The sequence below is a fragment of the Pyrgilauda ruficollis genome, unplaced genomic scaffold (genome assembly GCF_017590135.1).
Source record: "Pyrgilauda ruficollis isolate IOZ18807 unplaced genomic scaffold, ASM1759013v1 scaffold3, whole genome shotgun sequence".
Classification (NCBI taxonomy): domain Eukaryota; kingdom Metazoa; phylum Chordata; class Aves; order Passeriformes; family Passeridae; genus Pyrgilauda; species Pyrgilauda ruficollis.
Window position 1 is genome coordinate 6421447 of NW_024524377.1, and position 25747 is coordinate 6447193.

At 42.7% G+C, this 25747-nt stretch overlaps 1 protein-coding gene across 1 annotated transcript; it reads left to right on the forward strand.

The window, feature by feature from the left end:
* The first annotated feature begins 7921 nt into the window (after window positions 1–7921).
* INSIG2 (insulin induced gene 2) lies at window positions 7922–20174 on the forward strand. The gene is made up of 6 exons (XM_041473163.1): window positions 7922–8074; window positions 12062–12399; window positions 14003–14127; window positions 16185–16351; window positions 16763–16862; window positions 17314–20174. Exons 2-6 carry the CDS (start codon window positions 12156–12158, stop codon window positions 17353–17355), a joined length of 678 nt encoding a protein of 225 aa, XP_041329097.1. The 5' UTR covers window positions 7922–8074; window positions 12062–12155; the 3' UTR covers window positions 17356–20174.
* Window positions 20175–25747: the final 5573 nt, after the last annotated feature.

The following is a 25747-nucleotide window of genomic DNA, read 5'->3' on the forward strand; positions in this document are numbered from 1 at the left end:
AAGAGTGAAAAAAGAAAAAGAAATGTAAATAACATCTTATCCCTGTGCAGCACATGAGACCTGATCCAAAAGGGAACACGAGAGGTGCTGGCTTTGTACCAGGCTCTGCAACTTGGCAAACTCCAACTTGAGAGGAAAAAATGTCTTTTGTTACCAATCCAGGTATTCCACCAACTCACACCCCTGATACAAGTCACAGACTGGAATTTCTCAGTCATCCATTTCATCTATGCCCAGAGCAGATGGACATATATATATCTTTTTGTCCTTTTAAAGGACCTCCCTCAGTTTTCCAATGTTTTCCAAGTACTGCAGAATAATTTACCAAAAATACACGTAACCAAGATTTCTCAATAGCAGGTTATTTATTAATTTTCAACATATGGGCACCTATTTTTGCTAATTTTTTAATCACTAAAAATTTACAGAAATGTATCCTCAAGGCCATTAAAATACAAAGTGAGTCTGCAGGGTACATTCAGATACATGAAAACTGATGAAAAGGCAGGAGACAGAATGGTTTTCCTTTAAAGCTCTCTAGTCATCAGTGACACTCTGTCATTCAGCATGTTTTATTGCCCACCTGAATCAAATGAATAGAACAATCTAAGGGAAGGCACAGTGTTTCTGGGTAGACAGTGTATTTGTTAGTGAGGCAGACAATAAAATGTTAGTAAAGCATCTGAAGTGGCTGCACACCAAATGAGGATGAGATTTCCTATTTATGAATAAGAAAAAAACCCCTTGAATGACACTCCTTATTTATTATGCAGAAAAAGAGAAAGCCAAGATGACTGAAATTCTGCCTACAGAGCAAACAGAAAATGTATCTGTTTTCCAGCACAGCCACAAGAGACCAAGCTTCATTTGAAGATATAAGACGTGACATCACTGCTGGTTCTGAAGTTAAGATCACTTTTTCTGAGGCAGTAGAAATGGCAAAACATTACTAATTTTGGTCCACGTTCTGGTTACAAGCATGTAAAACTACTTTTAAAGCCTCTAATAATATATAGCTAAAATCTCATAACTGGAATAAAACATGATCTTTATTCTGCTGCATCACAAATGCTGGAAAATGATCTAAGAGTCCAGAAATTGTATAAGCAGCTTACTCTCAAAAGATTGGTGCATGAATTTCCCCTTTTAAAAATAATACATTTGGCAACTGACACATGGCTTTGAGTTTATTTGGAATGGATCTTTATAAGACTTTAAGGATGTCATATGAGAAGCTGGTGCTTTCCCAAAGTAATTATGTTATCTGGAGTCCAGCATCTGCCCAGCAAATCTAAACTCAAAATAAACTAAAATTATCAGATATTCTAATCTGCCAGGTTTAGATCAAATCTCCAGAAGAACTGGTTTCTAATTGTAGGTATATGCATGTATATATGTGCACATCTGTATGGACAACATTTTTAGTTTACCACTCTGTAAATTTAATTAATTTAGTTCTTGAAAAAGCTTTCTTCCGAGAAAGGCCAGAAAAGAAAGTACTGTGACAACAGCCATAAATCCACAGCAGAAGATCAGCAGGGTAAATAGCACAGGGCACAAGCTGTATTTAAAGAGTTTGTGTTCACTTTGAGTATGTGTGTTTATCTTTATGCGAGTCCTGGCCTGCTCAGAGTACTTCAATTCCTGGGTAATGGAAAGACCATCAGAAACCTGAATCTCATCATCTTGTTTCATAAATGAATCACTCGAGCAAAAAGAAGAAAACAACTTACCAAAAAACCCACTAAGAACAATCCAAACACAAACACAATACTGAGATTTTGTCTCTGCAACATGAAGGCCAAATGCTTCACTGGGGTAAATTTACAATGCCAGCAGAAATTCACATTCAAAATGTGTTGTGTAGGAATAAAGGGCTAAGACAAAATCCAGGAGCCAGTTTAAGCTGGTCATAGTTCAGTGTTCCACATCAGCAACACAATTGGGAACGTATATTTCATTACCTCTGAAGTCCTGTGTACTTTAGTTCAACTTGTGTGGGATAATTCTATTAAAAGAGTTAAGAATATAAAAAATATCTTTCTCATTAAACCTTCCTAAACCTTCCTCATTAAACCTTAGAAATATGTAGAAGAGAATATAACTGATGCTGTTAACAGTTCCATTTGCCATCACATTAAAATACAAGTTCAGAAGGTTCATACCCCGTGTTCTGGTAGTAATATCAAATCTTACACAACACAGTAAGCCCCTGCTTTCATCAGAAAAGGTCAAGTTTAAGCAGTTGCTCAGAATTCCAGGGCAGCCTAACAATTCTTTGCTGACACCAGCTAGTGGATCATTATAGAGTAAAGAGACAATTCTTTATCTTTTTACAGCGATTATAGCAAAAGTGGTAATATAATTATTAAACAGGAAAAGGCCTGAGAACTCTGCAATTCCAATTCCATTTATATTATAATCCCATAGAATCATAAAATGGTTTGGGTTGGAAAGGACCTTAAATATCATCCCATTCCAACCCCCCTGCCATGGGCAGGAACATCTTCCACTGGACCAGGCTGCTCAGAGCTGCAGCCAGCCTGGACCAGTCATGTTCTTGTCTTCCTTCTCTAGCACATGGCTCTCCAGTGTTGCCTCTGTAACCTTGAGACTTAAAAAATATATATATAATAATGCAGACTCAGACAATTATTAATCCTCCTTGTCTTTTCATAGCTCCAGGGAGACTCATAGGGCTGATTACTAGTTCCTGCTCCGTTCACCCCGGTGTTCCTTGCACAATCCAGTTGCCCAACACCAGACTTCATTTTTTTCTTGCCGAGCTGGCTGTGGCTGCCATGTGCTCCATGTGTTCCCAGGACAGCTCCTGCTGAGAGTGCCTGCACCCTGCCTCCTGCTTTGGGCCTGGATGGAGGCACTGGCTGAGCCAGCTCCCAGTGCGCTGCACTGGAGGTCACAGCACGGAGCCCCAGTGCAGGAATTTCTGTCTGCTCTGGTGCAAAATAACCAGGAGGGGCCAAAAGAGTGCCATGAATTTAGGGTGAGATTCAAGGGCACTGTGCTGCTGCCCTCCCTCCTTTATCAGGCTCTGACAGCCCACTAGTAATGGCATCAGATGGGATGCTTTATTGTCTGAAATTGGAGAGATTCTGAGGCTCATTGTGCAGCCACAGGGTGTGCAATGCTGTTCCAGATGCCCTGGAGTGTCCCTCCCCATCCCCAGCCCAGCCTCAGCAAGGTAAGGTCTTGCAGGTGGGTGTCACATACCATGCTCCATGCAGGTGTCCTGGATGCCTTAAAGTATTTCTAAGACAGACCATGAATCCTGTGTTTAGGTACCTGCATCGCTTACTGACTGTCAAAAGCAACTCCAGCTGATGGAATATATTTCATTAAAACTGCTTTTAATGGAAAATTGTGTTTCCAAGTGAGCTCTTGGTTCCTTTACTTTTGCATTTGCATCTTGTGCTTTCTGAGGGAAAGGTCAAATTTGTGAGGAAGCTGAATGCTGCAAAATGGAAATATTTGTTGGAAACGAGAACTTGTGATATTTGAATTGTCACTGTAAATTTGCAGATTTCTGTTGGCTAAAAGAAATAGACATTTTTCAAACTGCTCTGTAATGTGTCCTTTCCAGCACTGTCAATGCCAGCAGTGATTGCTGTCTGACAGAAGTGCCTGAGACTCCTGCAACACAAACATTCCTCAACACTGACCCAGATAACCTGGGCTATTGAGCAAATTACACAGGATAACATCATTATCTCCTTATTTTGAGGCCTAAAAGTTAGATGTCTATGAAGTTTGGCACCTTTTCCATCTGCAACAGGTGAAGGAAAGAAACAGACCTCTCCAGAACACAATTTTTTAACTTAAAATAGATGCATTAAATGAGCAAAATTATCACACTCTGTGTGTGCTATTTCTTTCTACCACCTGCAGAGGAATCTGCTGCTCTCTCTGGACTGTAAACTCTGCAGGAGTAGAGATTGTTCATGGATTCATAGGATAGCCTGAGTTGGAAGGGATCCACAAGGATCATCAAGTCCAACTCCTGAGCCTGCACAGCAGCACCCCAAGATGTGTGCCCGAGAGATTCTCTCTGCCTTCTACACTGAAGGGCAAAACAGGGTGGGTTACTGCCCTATCTCATAATAATTTAAAATGTTGACATTTTTTGTAGGTCTAAGTATAAAGTCTGTATCTCTACAAATACAGTGCCAATTGAAATCAATTCAGTCAACAGCATTGACAAAAGCAGTTGTCACTGTGGTTGCAGTTCAAGTGCAATCACAAGTGCAGTTCTTAGAATCTTCTCTTTCCTTGTGGATCTGAGATGCCACAAAGGCAATGAAGGAGGAGAGGGAAGAGGAGGGAGGGAGGGAGGGAGGGAGGGAGAGAATCTGAGAAAGATTCATGAGGAGAGAAACTGTGAAACTCCAAACTTAGAATTTTCATTCTAACTTTAATGACACATATATTTAAAATATTTTCAATCAAGCCCAGAAAAAAACCCCAACTTCTTGTGCAAGGCTGTTTTTGTTCTAGACTACAATTTTTCTGTTTGCATTGCTTATGCCAGTTTCCTCATCCACTCAGCCATCTATTTTTAGCTTGATTTGACATGAATTTCCTCCCTGCCCTTTTTTATATATACTTACTCAACTGCACTGACCTTATTTTGACTCTTAGCAAGTGACACACTTATGACAGATGCATGCACTCACAGGACTAGAATGCATCATGCACATTCCCTGTGTACCTTCAGGCTCCACACTGTCCTTGCCTCTCACCAGAAGCCACTACCAAAAAAAATTACCACTGAAAAAAATACACCCCACTGAAGATCACTGTCCCAGCTATTTAGTCTGTCCCTTGAACCTAGATGTTGCCTGGTGCTTATATAAAAATATAGTAGGAAGTCTTTAATTTCTAAATTCCACATTTGGATGCATTCTAACATGATGATGATTACCTTGTATTTTCAGTATCTCGTTTAAATGTCAGTCCTTCAATGCTCCAGCTGTTTGTGGTTCTTTGGCATGTGTTGCAATGAGGTTATCTTAGCAAATTTCTGACTGGGCTGGACTCCATATCTCAGAAACCACGGCCATGGCTGGCAGTGTTTACTCCCTAGGTGACTATTTCAGCAAGTACTGAATGAGTGTGGAAACCAGATCAGGGCTGAGCCACGCTGGCAGAGTGACACAGGGAAACCCAGGCTGCATTCATCCATGCAGCACCTTTCAGCACACAAATAAAGGACTTTAGCCCCTGGAGCTGACAACCCAGCATCTTTTGCAAGTGGCTAAATAAATAAAAAAAATGCCTTTGATAGTTGCCCTAAAACTGCATATCCTGAGATAAGCACAATCCCTTTTCATACGTGAGAACGCATGTGATCCGATGGCCTCACACTGCTGCTGTCTCTTTTCCCTTTCCTCTCTAAAATGCCAACACTATTGGAAAATCAATTTTATAGAACTTGTCCACTGCTCACTGCGCTGTTGCCAAGACCCCAGAGTAGTTCACAGCACGCTGCTCTTTGTGCCTAACAAGCTCCTGTGCTGCAGGACTTGTCAGCCCTGCTGCTCTCAGCCTGTGACCCAGCGGTGTGCTAACCCAGGTGGCTACTGCACCTCCTGCTGCAGATAATAAAGCACAAAACAGCATCCTCAGCCAGTGAGATAAAAGGCATTTCTGGAAAACATGCCCAGTTCTATTATTCTTTATTTATGAAGGTCCTCCAGAAGGCTTCTGTATGTATGGAGAACTTCCAAAAAGGCTTTGGAAGTGATTTATATTCCTGAAGAGTATTTAGTTTTCCCATGATGTTTCATAGAAATTCCAGTCAATTCAGAGCCAGTGCCACTTCTCTGCAGGCCATATCTCTACCTCCTTTCTCTGTAAAACTATTTGACTATGCATTTATTTTGGCAATTTCCAATTCAGATACATTTTTGTATGCTTTTCCCTCACACTTGTCCAGTCAATTCAGAGCCAGTGCCACTTCTCTGCAGGTCATATCTCTACCTCCTTTCTCTGTGAAACTATTTGACTAAGCATTTATTTTGGCAATTTCCCATTCAGATATATTTTTGTATGCTTTTCCCTCACACTTCTCCCGTTTTCATGCAATAGGATATTGTGCCCTCTGAGATAATCAGATGGGTGTAGGGACTGAGACTTCTGCTGTGAGATGGCAATGCCATCAAGTCCTTGGAGTTGCAGTGATTTACACAAACACTGGTTATTTATTTTCTCACACATTAGTTTAATACACCTCTATTAATATGGTTAATAATTGTCATATGGTCACTTTTTTTTTTTTGGTAGGAATTAAGATCTTGTGATTTTATAGTACCAAACGCAGCAGCAGACCTGACTGTAACTAATCCAAATTTATTGATATACAAGTCATTACCTGGCTATATCTACAAGTGTCTGGAGAAGGAAAGATCCAGCAACCACTGGCAGTCTCCATCTGCTTATGCCATACATTCCTCCCTACAGCACACACTTCATGTTTCCAAAGTTTCTGATTTCAGGCTTTCTGGTGGTCCTGGTCTTTAAGGCACAAATAAATAAGGCACTTTGTTCTGCTTCAGGCATATGGCTGGGCAAAAGCATTTATCTGACGTTAAGGAAATATATTTTATTTTATTAAAAAAACCTTTTTGTCTTTCTTGATCCACAGTTTGGCATTCAAGTACAGCAAAATAACCACCTAAACCACAGACACGGCAGGCAGCTCAGCAGAATTACTGAGAATAAAAAGACTTTGTTTCTGTGTGACAAAAGCCAAAGTTGAACGATTTGAAAATTCATTTATTGCTCATCTAAACCACAACGGGTTTCTGCTGCTGCAAATGTCTCCCTTTTCCACTCTTAATATTTCTGTTATAGACCCACATCCTCCCCTCCGAGTTTGCACGTTTGGTGACACTGCTGATCACAACATACCAGGACAAAGAAACCACAGTTATCTCTAAAGATGCCACTACAGTGAACAGCTACAAATTCCATCCTACCCAGCCATTATTCTGAAAGCTGTAAGGGGATAGGCACCGCATTTCTGCAGACCTTGTAATATGGAAAGCTCTGTCAAAGTCTTTTAGTGAAACACCAAGCTTGGGGGAATGCTATGTGCAAATATTTTTAATAACAGTATTCAACATCAGTATGAGAAAGGGAAGCGTTCATTAATACAGTAATTTGAATATATGATATACAAATGAATTTAACAGCATTATTCTCACATATTCCATCTTGCATACATAAATGGTGGTTTTTGTTGTGATGCCTTTACCATCCCTAAGAGAGGCTAAACCAAATTGTTTTCTGCTTTATGTGGTACATTCTCCCCAAAAGGCCCAAACTGGAGGTGAAAACGTGGCTTCTGGAATACGGAGCTGTGCAATTTTGTCCTCCATCAATAAAGTCAAGTGCATGGGAAAGTCCTTGTGGGACCAGGCGTTCAGGAGGCCCGAGCTGGGCTGGCAGCTTCAGCTGGAGACAAGGACTTCGTTCCCACCGTGTGTGTGCCTGAAGGTGGAACCGGCTGTGGTACTGCCCCCAGCCCAGCTGGCACTGTGCTCATGGGGCAAACAGCCCAACACATCCAGCTTTTCTTTCAATTATTGGATCACACAATGTTAAGGGTTGGAAGGAACCTTATGGATCATCCAGTCCCAACACCCCCTGCCATTGGCAGGGACACCTCGCACTAGACTGGGCTGACCGAGGCCTTATCCAACCTGGCCTGGAACACTGCCAGGCTTGGGGCATCCACAACCCTCCTGGGCAACTGTTCCAGTGTCTCACCAGCCTCACAGTAAAGAATTTCTTCCTAATATCTAACCTAAATTCCCTGTCTTTCAGTTTGTACCCATTACTCCTGCACACACAGCACTCAAAGTGAAGTGCTCCTCTTACAAACTTCGTGGCAGTGCTGCAGGGCCGCGGTCCCCGGCGCTCTCCGAGGCGGAGCGGGGGCTCCAGCGGAGCATCCCCGCGCCCCCCCGCGCTGCCCGTGCCCGGCACGGCCGAGGCCCGGCGGGCGCTGCGGAGGCTGCGCGGGGCGGGGACTGCGGAAGATGGCGGAGGCCGAGTGAGTCCCGGCGCTGCGGAGGGGCTGGGCCGGGCCGGGGCTGTGGAGCCGCGGGCCGGGGGGACGGGCCGAGCCGGGCGGGGAGCGGCGGCCCTCGGCCCCGTGCTGCCCGCGGGCCGGGACGGTGCTTGGGTTAGGGCCGGGGGGACGGAGGGAGAGGCCGGCGGGGCCGTTCCCCGGCAGCCGGGACAGCCTGTGCCCGGCGGGGCTGCCCGGGCCCGCGGCCCCTCCGCCGGCCGAGCCGGGCCGGAGGTGCCGGCGCTGCCCAGGCGGGCGGGGCTCGCCCGGCCCGGGGTCCGGGGCAGAACCGCCGCCCGCTGGCTGAGAGGCGATGGTTTTGTTTGCTTTTGGCGTTGCCTCGCTGCAGACGGATGGTTTCTTGCCATCTCCTGCGTGGTGTTGCCCAAATAAATGTTCTCGTTGTCGGCCTGACTGCGCCGTGCCCGCTGTGTGTGTGTGGTGTCAGAAGTTGTGAATCGCTCTCGGTGCGCAGGGAGAGCACAGGGTGAGCAGGAGGGATCTTCTCCTTAGGAGACAGTTAAGTGACTAAGTGTTTTAAAAATGTCTAGGGTGATAATTTACTTGTTAACTTTTTGCGCAACGCCAGAGACCGTGCGGCTGCCTTGCGAGTCGCGTATGGTGCGCGGTGTGTTGAAAAGCTTGGGCTGGAGTCCGCGTGTGCCAGCGAGCAAGGAAGTGCAGCTGAGACTCTGGCTGTGCCAAGCCTGCAGCTTTCAGTGCCGTGTTACAGCTGTGAATGTGCATTCCCAGGAAATGAAGGCTCAGAAGTCTCGTTGGTTCAATATGTTGTGGTCTGTTGCTATCTGAGAGGAAACCTGCAGTAAAACATAAGGCTTAAAAGGAGACAGAGTCTCCGCTGTCTGCGGGAACAGTGGCCTCCTAGTCAGAAGGAATTGGAGTCTTTAGAGATAGTAATTTAATTTCCATGAAAGGTGGTGATAGTATATATCTGTGCTGTGCCAGGGCGTTGCGAGCCTCGGCTGTCTGGGGCAGTGAAGAATGTTTCCTGGGCACTGATCACTTTGCTCTGTTCCCCAGTTGCTCTGTGGCATGCCAGAAAGTCAGTGGAAAATCTGGAAACTGATGAAACAACTAGGAGTGAGATGTGTAGGGTGAGAAACCACCAGGTGCAAGCGACTGCGTCACGCTAGTTTCAGCCTTTGAATTACTTGCATAAACATCTGTCAGTATGTTCCTACCCAGGTGCCCTTGCTGGGGTCAGGCTGTTTACCTGCTAATAAAAATCTGTTCTGGTGTCTTGAATAACTTGCACCTGCAGTGGTTGTGTAGAAGCAGTAAGTGATTTCCTTCCTGTTGCATTTAGGTAAGCCTTCAGAATTAAATATGTATTTGCTGAAGGGCATATTAAAAAAGTGGAAATTATACAAATGCAGGTTTTATGATTTGAGAGTGATTTATAGTGGAATAAAATTGGACTTTTACTTGATCATCAGCATTTCTAGGAGAAAAACCACTAAGAGCCGATCAGTGTTTACATTAGTATTGCCATGTGAGATAGTTGATGATTCTTAATTAGGCTGAAGATTCCTGTGGATGAAGAGTTACAAGAAGCAGAGTCTTGTTAGAGGGAGATAACAGGAGAGTGTAAAATGGGGAAATAATCGATGCAGGGAAATTAGTTCTAGATTTCATCAAAGACAGGGACTTGGGCTGATCTCTTTCAGTATTTGGGTGGTGGAACTAGGTGATCTCTAAGGTATCTTCCAGTCCAGAACATCCTATGATTCTATTTTAGTTGATAACCTTGGTGCACAAAATAGGATGCAGTAAGATGCTTGCTGATGACCCAAAGCTGGCAACATTTGCAGGGCCAAAGAAGCCTGAGAGATCCTGCAGGAAAAGTGTGTTGAAATTGGGTGTCAGAAATAAATGACACCTACGGGCTGAAATGCAGCGTGCAAGGTCTGGAGCTGGTGCCAGGGAACAAAGACTTCAGTAACAGGAGAGATTTGAACGTAGTAAAGGATCACAGGACTTGAGCAAACCACTTTATGGCTGAAAAAAGAAACTGTTATCCTGTGTGCTGCTCATTAAAGAACTAAGTGTGAGCTTCCTTATATATCAGCTTGGGTCATGCATTTTAAAAAAGGGATATGCAGACTTCAGGAAGTGCCAAAAGCTGTTGGGATGGTGAAGTAAGTGGAGAGTTAAGAGCTTAGCTTATTTCCCTAGGCAAGCCAGATCTGAGAAGGGACATAACAGTTTGAAAACTCATGTTAGGCACAGTATTCCTGCAGAGTTTGTAATGGGGAGCTACAGCCCCCCATGCCGTGTGTTGAAAAAACTTCTGAGAATTCCAGTGATCACCTGGTGTGCAAAGCCCCAGGGGACACAGGGAGACTCTCAGTAGAAATAGTGATGTTTTTGTGACTCCATGGTTTCTTTGCTGGAGGCTAAAAGTGTGATCCAAACTCCAGTGCTGTGCCATCCAGAGCAGGAAAGAAAAATCTGGAGCACCTCCTTTTTGCTTGAAGGAAGTGTTGCAGTGCCAGTGCCAGCCTTGATACAGACATCAAGGCTGGCAGTCTGACTCAGGAAGCAGACTAAGAAGCCTGACACCTTGGTGGTTCTCTTTCCCCCCAAGGTGTGCTCATGATTACAAGGAACATGAGAAATAGGCTTTGTACAAGAGAGCCTGTGTTCTTAGGAAGGCACTGTTGCCTTCCCAAACTGCCAGTGGGAAGTTTTGTATGAAGACAACTTTTTTTCTTTTTTGTCCTCTTTTTTTTTCTGTCTGTTGGAACTTTCCTCGTGTGATGGAGTATGCCATGGTGTGGCATCACATCTTTACAGTTGACTGGAATATCTTAACTAGCCTGGATGTATTTAACTTCCCTTTTGGCTTTCAGTCAGCAGAAGTGAATGAATGCTGAGTCCTCTGCTCTGCTGCTGTGTCTGCAGAGAGCTTCCTCGGGCTTGGCTGGAGCTGAGAGGAAAGCGGATGGATGTTCTGGTTTGGCTCCCCATGTGCCATAAATAAGAGTTAACAGAAGCTGCTACCAGCTGGCAGTTTCAGATTTAAAAACAATGTCAGGGCTTTTTTTCTGAAGTTCCAGGTGGCTAAGCTGTCGATCAGAATCGTTGTTGTACATGAATGTGACACTGAATCTGTGTATAACAAGACCCATGATGGACAGGTTCTGTTTTTTTTGAGGAAGGGATTGGGGTGGGAGCTCTGCCATTCCTGTAGTGCCGGCAGTTACTCATGTCTGAGGCTTCCTAGGGCAAAGGCAGGTGGAGCTCCTTTCCTTTGCCCTCGGGTGCTTCTGTCCCTGATTACAGTTGGGGTTTGTAGTGATGTAGAGCACTTTTCACCAGATGTGTGTGTTATTTTCTAAATATTTCTCTGTGCTGAAGTTACTGCTCTGGTTTGCTGAGCTGTTTGCTCTTTCTGAAGGTTACAAAACATTTGTGATGCAGGATTGCTGAAATTCTGACTCCAGCCTGAAAGTTACTTCACAGATTTCACTTTCCAATTGAGAAATGTTTTTTTTAGTGTCTCTTCAGGAAAAGAGATCTCTGAACCCCTGTGGCTGACTTGAAATTGAGGGCTGTGTTTACTTGCTGCTGAATTATATAACCTCCAGTTGTTGCTTAAAGGAAGGGAGTAAACCAATTTATTCTTGCTGCAAAACAAGCCTTTCTTCCATCTGATATCTGTGTCATTTCTTCACCTCCTGGAATGTATTTTCACATTCCTACTTGTCCCATCCCACATGTTTCCTCCTCTGTCTCCTAGTAGAAAAAAATAGTTGTGAAACCTATTCCCTTTGTAGGCATTTTTGCAGCTGTGGTTGATTCTGCTGTCAAAGGACTAATTGCCTCTTCAGAAAATTCAGAAAAAATATAATAGGCATTTTTTTAACCCAGTGTCCAAAGAAGTGAGGGAAATACATGTAATGTTTCTTATATCTGAATTTTCACTCTTTTTTTATTATTTTTCAGGGTTTGGGTGTCTCCTAATTGAAGAGAGTAAAAATATTGATTGCAAGTGAATCGTCAGTCAGCCTCTTGGATGCCTCTAATAACTTAAGAAGTCATGGCAGAAAATGATGCAATGCCAACCTTACCAAAAAAGTGTGGCCCATACATTTCATCTGTAACCAGTCGTGGCATGAATTTGGTAATTCGTGGTGTAGTGCTGTTTTTTATTGGTGTGTTTCTTGCATTAGTATTAAACTTGCTTCAGATCCAGAGGAACGTTACTCTCTTCCCCCCTGATGTGATCACAAGCATCTTCTCCTCAGCTTGGTGGGTACCACCTTGCTGTGGCACAGCATCAGGTAAGTTCAGTCCTGTGTCTGTGCCTGGTGTGCTGAGATAGGTAGTTGCAAAAAACTGCATGAGAGGTGGGGAAGATAAAAAATTCCCTTTCAGCATCGCTGTCCTTATTGAGCTATTAGTATCCTTCTGATCTTTTTGTATACATAAATATACATGTGTCCATGAATTAGTTTTTGTGCTTTCCTGGGTCACCTTAGAACTCTGCAGCTGCCAGTGGGAACTTGGGAAGGCTGTCTCTTGCCATCATCTCCCAAGAAACTTGTAGGCCTTTCTGGGCCTGATGGGTTGGTAGTTTTGATGGAAAGACTGAATATGGTTTGTAAAGTGTACTGCGTGATTTTAGTACTTGATTTTTAAGCCACCTGATTTAAAGATACTACAGCCTTAACTGGCTTTTCCCAGCAGGAGTCACTCTGTTGAAATGTTCAGGGGTTTTTTTTCATTATTAGTCTTCTCCATTTTCTTTCCTTATCTTCTCTGCTGGCATGCATACAGGGAACCTCTGTGGTAAATGCTGATAATTCACCCATTTTCTTACCATTTGTACTTGCACAGCCTTCGTGGAATTGACGTAACATTTCTCTGCAGTATGGTTTATTATTATGAACAGAATAAAGGTATTTTGCATATTTATAATCAGGGGTGATCGAGGCTGCATTCAGAGAAGTCCTTTCATCCATCACCCTTATTAGTCATGAGTTTGGCCCAAGGCCTTTGGCAAGAAAATTGCTCAGGGAGGTTTTTTTCCGCTCCAGCTTTACTGATGATTTATTTTCCCGAATCCCTGAGATCAGTTTCCTCTGTGGCAGAGGAAAGAGCATTTGCAGTGTTACCCCCAGCAGTGTGCTGGACTGAAGGCACTGCAGTCTGTGCTGATGGCTCAGGCTCTGCTGTGCTCACACCACTACAGTCTTAACATTAAGGCACCATTATTGTTCCTTAGTATGGTTGGTAAAAGTCTTTTTAGCTGCAGTTGCAGTAGAGAACACATTTGTGAAGAAATATTGAAAGAGCATCTCAATTCCCTGGGGCTGGAATTCCTGTTTGCTTTCTGTATTCAACAGCTACTGTAGGCTCTTGGCTTTCTCTCTTCTGGGTGAGCTTGAGAGTAACATTGAAGAAGAGAAAAATGTTATCCAAACAAACCCTGCTTGTAACAAGAACAGAAGAAAACACAAAATATTGATGTTATAAACTACACCAGTACTGTGGTGTGTTGGTTTTGCAGTTATTTTAAACATGTTTGATGTGTGGGATTTTTGTAAGTGCCAAACCTGTATGCTGTTAGTGCTCTTTCTGAACTACAGTGCAGATGTTGGTGTAGGGGAGAGCTCTGTCATCCTCTGCCCCTGGTTCAAATTGCCTCTGTACTGCTGCTTCTGCTGCAGTGGCTGGAGATGCTGCTGAACTCTATATAGCTTTTTTAAATAATGAAACTTTTTGAAATTCCTCTTCTTTTACAATGTATGTTTTTGTGCTGTTTATCATTAAAATATGTGTTTTAGTAGTGACTATAGTTGTCAAAGTCTAGATAGCCTTTATTCTAGTTAAATGTTGCCAGTGCTTTAACTTCAGGGCCTTTTTTCTTTCCTGTCTCCACAGCTGTGATTGGGTTATTGTACCCCTGCATGGACAGACATCTGGGAGAGCCACATAAGTTCAAGAGAGAATGGTCCAGTGTAATGCGATGTGTAGCAGTCTTTGTGGGAATAAATCATGCCAGTGCTGTATCCTATAACCAGATGACATTGGTGGTAACAAATGGGTTTCCTCTTAAAAAAAGCTCACACAGTTGTGGCGAATTGGTGTTAAAGGTGTAACATGCAGCATTTTTGCAAGGAAAATGCAGATTATTTGTTAGTGTCAAACTTGTTGCAGTATTGGAGCTGATGAGTCTCACATCTTTTTGTTCTGAAAAATATTTTCATTAGGAATGTCTCGATATTGGGCTTTGTCTTACTTAGAGTCTTTATTTGAATAATGAAGGTTAGTGTGGGAAGATATTCATGCAGTGGGTATTAAAGAAAAGTGCTTTAGGTTGTTGCAAGCTGATGTCCTATTAATACCATAGTAAGAGTTCGAGGCCCTGTCTTGAAATCTTGAGTGAAGCACTTTGCAAAGAGTGGGGAAAGCTCAGGACCAGGAATACCCAGGACTATACGATGCCAGGAAATGTTGCTACCCCCTTCTGCAAAGGATGCCTTCCTTGATGCCAAGAGAGTACCCTGGCTGACAGGTTGCTTTTCTCATGGACTGATGCACCTTACTGGCAGTGCTGTTGGTCAGAGACTTTCTGCAGTTATGCCTAGTGCCCCCTCTGTCAGCTAAAACCAGGGTCTGCTGGTGAAAATTAGGGTCTTGTAAAGAAAGCTGATCATCTCTGCTCATCTCCATCTGTGTCAGCTCCAACACAGTTCACAAAAATGGTGCTAAAAGTTCTGTTCTTGTGCTGTTGGATCTCCTCATTCCCAGGAAGAGGGAGCACACTAAGTGAAAGGTGGCAGAGCTGGCTGAATTCTCGCTGGGGTTGCTTGGCCACTGATGGTTTTGTTGCTGTGTGGTTTTTCCCCACCTTCTGCCATCCAGTGTGGCCAGATGAGCTGGAGCTGCCGAGGTTCTGAATCACTCCCACTGTCCCTCACAAACCTCTCTCTCCTTCCAGAGATGCTCTGCTCTGGTGCTGTGGTTCTCACTGACCTGTACCTGTTGGGTGAGCCCGTGGCAGCTTTGCTGCTTTTAAGAAATAAGAGTTGACAGCTCCTTTTCACACAGCTCTGATTATTTACAGCAAATTTTCTTCAGTTCTCTAGCAGCTGTTCCCCATATCCCAGGACATCAGTAATGTACTGTCTGTATTTCCTGCTTGACAGCTCTCCAGACTGCTTTCTCTTCAGCTGTTGCCAGTTCTGCACATTGCCAGATTTGGTGAGGGTTCTATCTTCTTTGACACTTTTTCTGAAGCTATTGATTTTTATCCTGTAATTATTTATTTCAGTTAGTCAAGCTTGTTTCTCATTTCCACTAGGTCTCCCTCCAGATTTTTGTGAGGAAATAGGACAGTGGTTTTTATACTGTCATCCCATAAATTTGCTTTCAGGCCTATGAAACATGACAAGCCCCTTTTTAATTATCTGTTTTGGACAGGAGTAATGAGAATGAGTTAGTGTTTCCAAAACATTTTGAAGGATGTGAAACACACAAAGATGTCTGAAGTGACTTCACAATTCTTACACAAGCTGACAAAACTGACTTTCAATGTTGATTTACATGAACACTTCCCAGTAGTATTTTAATTTTGATTTGTAGAACACATTAACATTTTAATGTTGAGCTGAATGTAAAGCCTCATGTAATTTAAACAAAATTGCAATTAAGAGTGATAAATACCTTTTTTTGGTAAGTCCCTATCAGTTGAATAAATTTAATGCTAGATTTAAGATTTCATATTGAGTGTAATAAAGGTTCAGGTGAGGGTGAGAAGTAACATTGTGTGTCTCTATAAAATGCTGATTGTTTGGTAGGGGAAGAGACTCTTCAGTCTTGTACAGTGCAAAGACCCTAAAATTGGAAGAAGTATCATAAGTTTTTAGTTTCCTAAATAGTGACAATTACAAGCCTTAATTCCTCACATCTGATAGCTGTGTGAGAGATGATACAGATAACACAGTACTTGTCTTAATGATATTTTTTTTTCTGTTGTGCCAAAATAATAGAAACAGAATGACAAAAATTGCTTTATGCTTGCACATGGTATTTCCAAGCTGATCCTTAACAGCCAGCACAGAAGGTGGATTTTGCCAACAATATCCAGCTGTCTCTCACCTTGGCAGCCCTGTCCATTGGGCTGTGGTGGACCTTTGACAGGTCACGAAGTGGCTTTGGTCTTGGAGTAGGAATTGCTTTCCTGGCCACGTTGGTGTCACAGCTTCTGGTGTACAATGGAGTTTATCAGTAAGTATTTGCTCCCCTAAGGTGAAATGATAATGTTCTGAAGCTGTAACATTAAGTCAGAATAACTGGAGGGGTACAATTTGACATGATTTTCAAAGCTGTCAGCACCTGATTTTGAGCACAGCATAAATTGGACTGTTTATGAAAGCTCTTATCTGAGTGTAAGTGAGAAATCTAGTTGGAAATGCTAAGTGAAATAAAATTGCTACCTTGCCAATGATGTAACACGCTTTGGTTGAATAAATGCAGCTATAATCAATAAGAAGCCTCCTTTGTTATTTGCTGCAAGAAATTAAATTTCTGTAATGTGGATATTTTTAAGTTAAAATGTCCTAATAATTGTGTGTTTGCCTTGTGTTTGGAGGACTCTGTTGCACAACACTGAGCTCAAAAATGTGTATTCTTTTCCAGATACACATCCCCAGACTTCCTCTATGTCCGTTCCTGGTTGCCATGTATATTTTTTGCTGGTGGAATAACAATGGGCAATATTGGCAGGCAGCTGGCAATGGTGAGTCTGGAGGAGGGCAGTTGATTGCCTTCCAGTAGAAGTTAAATGTACATATAATTTCTTCCTCCATGTATACCAGCCAGCTGTTTGGCTCAAGGGTGTGCAGTGAGGTAGAAATCAGCAATCATTTCTTGTTGATGTACTTAGTGAGCTGATCAGTCTGTAAATCAGAGTACACCCATGCTTTGCTCTGTGCACTCTGTTACATACTTTCAGGACCATGAGCTAAGAGCTCCTGTGTCTGGGGAGAAATCAGGCCATCCTCAAAGTCTGACCTGCTCAGGGGACAGAAATTGCAGTCACCAGTATGTGCACAAAACTTAAGGAGATCAAACTTACCTGAGTGGAGTTTAACAAGAGCTATTTTATCACCCATTTTGTAGAAAAATCACTTAAGTCTTTTTCACTAGTTATGTAAATTAATATTATTTTGTCAATTTCTGTTTTTCAGTATGAATGCAAAGTCATTGCAGAGAAGTCTCACGAGGACTGAGAAGAAATAATATGCACCTTTTAAACAGGAAAATGTCTGACAAATGACTGTTGGAGGAGCATAAGGAACACTTGACTATAAAATTGCCAAAATGCAATTTTTTCCCTTGAGTGGTATACTTTACTGCAATCTGTGATTGCTGCTTCTATAGAAACCTTGATGTCTGATTTTGATTACTGTGAAGTTACAATAGTATGCAATACATTTGACAATATTGGTTCAATTATAGGATTCTTTTTTCCAAATCTAAACAGTTTACCATAAATTCCTGTCTGTCTGTAATATTGCAGTGCCAAACTGAACCTTTGCACTATGTTTCTGTAGCTGAAACTTCTTGATTCACTTTATCTTGAAAGTTTTGAGGAATTTTTTCTTAACAGCTAGTAAAAGACAGAGAGGGTTCACATTTAGCAATGAAGATCTCTTTCCATGATAGCCCATAATATCTGTATGAAATTCATGGATTACAGGTGAACTTTGATGCAATAAGTAACTGATTTATGCCTATTAACACCGAATACAATTCTTCTGACCCACATTACTGGTGAGGAAACTCTCTGCAGGTTTCATGGGTTACTGCCATAGCATTTAATTTTTCTGTGGTGTGTGCCCAGAATCACAGAAATGGAAACTGAGTCTGGAAACTGTTCACTCTTTTTCCCCTGGTACACCCAGCGTTATGTTTGTTTTTGAGTTTCTGTGAGCCGTGGACAGATTCTGAAACTACTTGTGGGCAAAACAAGGTACAGTTCAGGTCATTCTCGTACAGTCCTTTAAGCTGATTTGTGTTGATAGGAAAACAGCTTAGGGAGTTTTTATTGCAAAATTCAATTCTGAAGTAAATCAGCCACTACCTTAAGGTGTCATAAACCCCTCCATTACCAATGCTACTCTTGGTGGCCTTGCCCACCCCCTGCTCTGTTGGCAGGGATCAGCAGTGCTGTGTTTTAGGTACTGATGGAGCCCTCGTTGCTGTTACTGTGTCCAGGCAGCCATAAATGCATTTGTTCTTGCAGCAGTTTCCTGAGGCAGGGAAATGCTGTTAGCCCTGTTTGGCAGGTGCCTGTGCACCGACAGCCTGGTAGGACAGCGAGCTGAAATAGGCTGTGTGCTGAGCACTTCCCTTCTTAAGAAGGATTTTAGTGTGCGGTCCATATCTGGGGGCATACCTGGAATCTTCTCTTGGCTTTGCAGCTCGCTTTTAAGACCATGAGCTGGAAGAAATGTAAGAAGGCAGAAAGCAGATTTCAAGAGGACACTACTAACCTGTGCCTGCAGTGAGTTTGGCGTGGGATGTCTCCACTCTGTTTTCCCATTCTGTCTTTGTTGATGATGTTTAAATGTATTTGTTTTCCTTTTTTGTCTTTTAAGTACTATTTTTTAAGTCTTCCATGAAAGGTTTATAAGACATGTTACAGTCACCTAGGGAGGCTGGAGTTGGTCCAAAGAACAAATAGATGTTTAGACAAGTTTTTATTAATAAATGTGTGAATGTGTTGTACATGAAGCTTGAACTAGGAAACTTTTTCAGTCTTACCTGCTTACCTCCAAGTCTGAAAAGTGTGGAATGAGCACTTCCAAAAGCGTTGTAACAAAATACATGGTCGCAAAAGAAAAATTTCTTGAATGGGAAATTGTAAAAATAATAAATAAGCAAGTGATGTATGAAGAGCTTGGTTCTGCAGCTTCAGAAAGTGTCATCACCTGAAAGTGTCGTCACCCCGCTGTCCTGCGATGATGTTTCAGGAAAGCACCTGCAGAGGCACTTTGCTTTAAGCAGAGGCAGAACATGTCTAAATAGATCCCTGACCAGAGGTTTTCTCTTAATCCAACCATATGGCAATAAGAAGTATTTTATTGATAAAACCAAGAAGCTGGGCAGGAATGAAGGGTGAGTTTCTTTAGGCAGGCTCTGGCAATTTGCTGAAGAAGCTGTTGGGTCTCTCTCTTACAGTATTTCACCTCATCCACCTTCTTTACTTCAACAAATGGCTTCAGCTTGGTGGATAGTGTGAGAAGTCCCTCTTGAGTTATCAGGGCATGAGTGGCATAAAAATTCAGATGTCTCTTATGCTAACTGTAGGGAATAACACAGTACCTCAGTAGCCAGTATGCTGACTTGGTAAACAGTGTAGCTTCATCATGACCAACGAGTGTGTACAACTGAAGATGAGTTGGTTTTGTTATTCCCTTGGTGGTAGAACTGCTGTTACCTGCCAGCCTCAGTACTTACACAGAAGCAGCCTCGTGTGTGTTGAAATGTGCAGTATGTGAGAAGTGGTTGTTGTGCATCTGTGGCACCCACTTTGCAGCACTTTGCACTCAGATTCAGCTAAACCTGGTTAGACTGTGCTGTCCGCTGACTTTTAAATTTCATTTTGGAAATTTTAAGCATGTTGTGCAAAGGCAGCAATCATCCAAAATAAATTTGGGTGGAGTCCTTTATTATATGTGTCTGTATTGTTTTTATTCTTACTTGACTAACATCAATTCAGGATCACATCGTGGGTGTCCTGTTGTTTCAAACTGCTGTGATTTTATGGCTGATGTGTTCAAACCCTGAGGAAGGTTCATGATGAGAATGGTGACACAGCCTTAACTTCAGTGGTGTGGGCATGCTGCTACTGTATAGCATGTAGTTATAACATTAGACTGTCTGAAAAATGTTGTACAATAAAGAATAAATAAGGTATAATTTAGATACAACTTTAAAAGCATTCTAACCTCTTCACCAATTAACCCTTGTAAGGTCTATGCTGTTTAAACTGGCAAATTGCTGTTAAAAGCAAAATGTGCATTAAACACAATTACAACCTTGATTGATAGGTTTCCTCTTTCTTTAAGAAGTTACATTGATATTTAAAATACACTGAGTTGCCTTCTATCAGCAATCTCATAATAATTCTGACCATTTAGCTGGCATATTGGGTGCACATCTGTATAAAAATAGTGAAAAAGAAGCAGGGAAGATCAAATCAGCCATGATTCTATCTTAATTACCATGCTGAGCAGCCTTGGAAAATCTCCTCTTTTGAATCTGCAGTGGGAATAAGATAACTTCACTCACAATACAGAAAATAGAGATTTAGATATAAATAGCTAATATGGATATGGAAAAAACCCAAAACACAAATGGCAGGGAAATTCATAATGTATTTGTATTTATTAATGTTCTGGTCTGGATGTGAACTGAATATTGCTCTGGTATTCACAGACTCCATCTGGTATTCACTGTCTCAAAAAAGCTGTGATAAAGAGAGGTTTGGAATGTAGTAGAAAAGCATCCAGGCAGAGGTGAGGAAAGGGTGAGAAGAGAGGTGCATGGAGGTTTGGGATGCAGTCCCATAGCAGGGCAGCACCACAGCTGAAACTGGAAGGAGTGCAGGGGGTGAGTGGAAAAAACCTCTGTGTTGGCAACCTGTGGCCCAAAATTCCTAACTCTGCTGTCAAATCCTGGGCATGCCACGTGTCTGACCAGGCAGATTACAGCCACAGGTAGAAATAACCATAACTTTGGATAGTAAGCACTAAGATTAGCCAAAAGCAAATGAGTAAAGGTGTTTTGCTGGAAACTTTACCTTTCCCTTCCGTCTGTAGCCTCGGAGAGTGGAAATTCCAGCTCTTCTAGCCTGAGGGTGTTGAATGGAAAGTTACTTGGGTTTTGAGGGAATATTCCAACTGCTGACCTGTCAGGCACTTGAAAAATGTATCCTGTGCCTCTCATTATAACAGGGCTGCTGTAAGCAGCTAGGAGGAGAGTAAACAAAGAAACTTTCCCTCCATAGCTTCTGTACTTCCCTGCTGCCATCTGGCTGGGAGCTGCCGTGGGGACCTGTGGGCATACACCAGTGCTCCTTTTTTTTTCTTACCTGGTACATAGGGAAGGAACCTAATTGCACCAGCTGCATCACCCTGGACATTTTGCTTATGCTTTTTACATTTTGGAGCAGTGTTTTTGATAATTCCTGCTGGCAGTGGGTGAGCAGAACCTGTGGAAGTGATGTTAGGTATCAGATCAGTGTTCCTGAAAGTACGTGCACAGCTGGGCAGAGGGAACGCGTGCCTCGCCCTGGGAATAGCTATCTAATGCTGTTAGTCCTGATGCCAGTACTAAATGCAAAGCATGAGTAATTTTGCAGCTTAATGTTCAGCACTAAACAGTAAATGAAAGGTCAGTCCAACATGTTAACTGTCATGGAATAGTAAACACTCCTTTAATTGCTTCAGGCAGCCAGCTTGGATTTTTGGTGTGTCTGTTGTCATGTTTTGAGCAGCATGGTCCAGAGCCTTGTCCTGATTACCTCCCCCCCAGTCAAATGACAAAACCTCAAATTAAAGGATAAACTTTACGCCTGGGCTTTTCAGGAGTTTGTGCTTTGAATGTTTAAAAGCCATGCTGGGCAAGAAGTAGGGGTTATTTCTTCTGGTCAGAGCTGAAATACAGGTTGAAATGTAGTTTGGCATTTTCTTGAGGTTCTCCTTTCTTGTTTGGTTCTGAAGCACAGAAGTTCAGTAGCTCCTGTTGCACATCCACACTGTTTTAGCCTGCCCAGCACTGTAGCAGATAGGAGGCAATATATAGGAACAAAAAGGAATGTAAAGCAAAAGGGCAGCTACTCATTTTCTTCAGGCCAAGCTGGTTGAGAGGTCTGTGTCCAGTGTGCCCTGCACATCTGTGGCAGGTGCACAACCTGCAGCATTTCCAGACTGAGGTTCATAGGATCCACTTTCTCTACAGGCAGCAGTTCTGCCTTGTCTTTGTCAAACATCCCTGCAGGAGATGACCTGCTGTACTGTAGTTTTGCAGGGGTATGTGCACACATTGCAGAGCATTTGCAGTGGCAAGGTACACAAATGTAGCCATAAGATGTGCTTTTTATGACTTTGTTGGTAAAAATCCTGAAATTGTGCTTTTGAAGCAAATATGGCAAAATATTTATTGAAGGAAAAATCTGTATTTATAAATATGTCGCTCTCTGAACTCACGATGTAGTTTGGCTGTTTCTGTTCTCTGATTAGTTCAGTGTGCAAATTGTAACCAACATTTAGATATTTAATGCCAAATTAAATTTAGATATTCAATGCCAATTTAGATTTTTAATGCCAGTATTTTTGGTAATCAAACCTCAAAGCAAGATTTATTTCACACAATTACTGGGGAGAAATGTTTGCACTAAAAGGAAAGCTGTGAGGAACAGGATTGCACCTTAATTTACCACATAGAAATTATGCAAGGAGAGCCTCCAGCATTTTCCATAACGTTGCAAGAAGGAAAAGGACAGTAAGTGATCATTCTGATTGTACCCTGGGTTTCAAAACAAGGGTAAGGGGAGTCTTGCAGATGCATTTGTATTGACTTGTTCTGGTCCCAGCTGCTCTCCAAAGGCATCACCTCATTGGCAGTGATCACCAGAACATGTTTTGGCTCATCTGTTTTTCTCTATCCCAGCTGTGCCAGTTGTTTCCTCAGTGACTAGGGATGCCTGGGGTAAGCCTAGCTGTGCCACCAGAGAATTTTCATGGGAATAAGGCTTCAGCAGCTTCCTGCTTAGGTTGACACATTCCATTTGAACCCTGTGAGAAACTGCTGGTCTGGCCCAGGGCACTGGTTGGTAACGTTGAGGTAAAGTGGGGGATGTGACTCCACGGTGTTCAGGTGGGGTGAAAGGATGCCCAGTGCCTGTAGGGCCATTCAGTGCATGTGTTAATTACAGGTTCCAACAAAGAGCAAAGTTGTCCTGCTCTGCAGAGCATCGTTTCTTGTCTCGATTTCTGACATACTATCAGTGTGCCAAAGAGAGAAGAAAGTGCATTCTTCCTTCTCCCTACTCTTCCTTTGCACAAATGCACAGGAGCCTGAGCTGAGGAGAGTTAATCCTGCACTTGGAGCCAGGACTATGTATAGGCTGGGGCAGCACTGAAAGACTCCACTGTTTCTTTTTAAAAACAAATGCTTGTTCTGAGCTGCACGTCAAGTGCAATCATTGCTGAATGAACTGACATGCAAAGCCAAGTTCTCAGCCAGACTGGCGGAACTCCATCGATTTCACTGGATATGCAGCGTTTCATGCTGGTTGGGAATTTTGCCCACTCTGTTTGAAAGGGATGAAATTGTTTAGACCTTACTTCTTTTCTCATCTGATATAGGTCAAAAAATTCCTATGTTGTGCAACACGTAAGAGCAGCACACCACAGATTTTGCCTTTCCCTCCTCTCTTTCAGTGCTGATGAAAACTGTCATCATCCTCTGTGATTTGCAGTGTGTGCTTTTTATATGGGATATCAGCTCTTCAGGAGAATCAGATCTGGCAGAGCAGATTAATAATGATGCAAATACAAAATGTTGGCCACTGATGAGCTTGTTGTCATAGATGCTTGCCACAATCCTGCCTTTTTTTTTTTATTGTCCCATATTTTACTTGTAGGAAATTCAGCTGAGGCTTTGTGTTGGACCTGTGCCTGCTCTGATTAAACTGGGGAGAGAGAAATAATACTGCTTTGTGTGGTTTCAGACTCCTCTTACCAACCAATTTCCTCAAATCAGTGTATCAAGCAAAAATGGTGCTGGAATAGTGACTTGAAGAAGATGAATTGGAAGATCCTGAAGACTGATGGTTTAAGGATGTGAATCAATGAGTTGATGTGTCCACTGTGGGGATAGGTGGTGTAAGAAGCATTAGACATTTAGTTTTATGTAGGTAGAGATGCAGTGTTAAGAAATATTGAAGCTGGTGGAAGGGAAGGTTCCTGGAATTGTGGTTTTTTTTCAGGTTAGTTCTGCAGACTTTGATCATTGCACTGGTCCAGGGGATGAACTTTGGGACAGCAAAGAGCAGCAGGATGGGTGGTCACTTGATAAGCTGGCTGTATACGAAAGGGAATTCAGTTGCGATGTCAGGTCAAAATGCCCAGCTCAAAGACAAATACCAGTGGTGTTTGTATAGTACACACACGGGCTTTTGGGGTTTTTTTAAAATGTAGGTTTACAAAGGAGAATCACCTTTAAGTACCAAAAGACAAAGAGAGGTATGACAGGTTGCTTTTGCATTCAACCCTTAGCCTCGGTGGAGTAAACTTGAAGGTGTGAGGGAGAGTTGTTTTTTCAGACCCACCCATTCAAGGTGATTTTGCACCCCAAGTCCCTGGATTTGCAGTGAGTTTTGGGATGTGAAACCAGCTGGGTTTCCCCACTCTGGATCAGTTCACAGGTAAATGAGAATGGCTGTGCTGCTCTCACAGCCTGTGGCTTGACAAATGTGGTCCCTGAATCTGTTTCCAGGCAATAAAATCAGTTTCTTGAAGCTGGAGTGGTTCCCCCATCAATGCAAGGTCAGTGCAAAGGGTCAGCATCCTGTCTGTGGTGTTGCCTTCTCCAGTCTTAGAAGGAGGACACCAGAGGTGCTCTGCAAGGGAAAGGGACCCAGCTGATACCAGAACCCCCAAACTTTCAGGGAAGTTTTGAAGCCATGGGGAGAGTATGTGCTTTCTGGCATCACTTGAATCAGCTTTTCATGGAATAGCTTTGCTTTGGTGAGCTGTCAGATTCTGAAAGTTTGTGATTTCCAAGGTCACAGTAACTAATGAAACCCAGAGGGAGGTGGTGGGGTTGGTCATGGAGCTGATGCAGGGCAGATTAAGGGATGGGAACCAGGAAAAGGTCTGTGCAACACACTCCTGATGTGTCTCTTGCACAGCTGTTCAGAGGTGCACGATGACACTTCACTGAGGAAGGACAGAGGCAGGCAACTGACACACTTGTAAAGACAAATCTTTATGGGATTTGATACCCTACCTAATGCTGAGTGATGGTAAAGGGACTCCATGGCTGGGAAACCTTGCTAGAAAAATTGTTCTACTTGAGCCCAGATAAATGGTGGGCAGTGTCTGGTGCGTGCAATGAAGATGAACATATGTTCATCACTTTGGCATCTCTTAAATTATTAAGGCCTGTTCATTCTGGTATCTAAAGCTCTTGAAGGCAGTATCTTATCACCATGTCATTGTTTCCCTGAGATGGTTCACAATATTGTTTACCATGAACACTGTCGCATCTTGTCGTTGATTAAAACGGTAACTTCCAACTTAATCTTGCTGTGAGAACAAAGTGCTTTAGATATTAATTTTTCTGCACTTCCTCAGTATCAGGCTTCTCTTCAACACAATACTGGTTTTAATTAATTCAGCTGACCCTTTGTTATGATTTCTAATGTAAAAAAAAGCTGATTGATGCCCAGGCACAACACCTACTTTAAAAATAAATAAAAAAGTCTGAATTTATTCGGGCAAACAGTTAACACCTCAAATATATACCTTGGAGCATTAACATATATCCTTAGCTTTTAGGATGTCTTCATCATGCTGACGTACCAGAGGTCTGACATGAATTGTTGGA

Excerpts from the sequence above, each read along its gene's own strand:
- INSIG2 (XM_041473163.1), top strand. The coding sequence starts at position 12,156 with ATGGCAGAAAATGATGCAATGCCAACCTTACCAAAAAAGTGTGGCCCA. Across the intron at positions 12,400-14,002 it reads TTGCTGTGGCACAGCATCAG|CTGTGATTGGGTTATTGTAC; the intron begins GTAAGTTCAGTC and ends CTGTCTCCACAG. Across the intron at positions 16,863-17,313 it reads TTGGCAGGCAGCTGGCAATG|TATGAATGCAAAGTCATTGC; the intron begins GTGAGTCTGGAG and ends TCTGTTTTTCAG.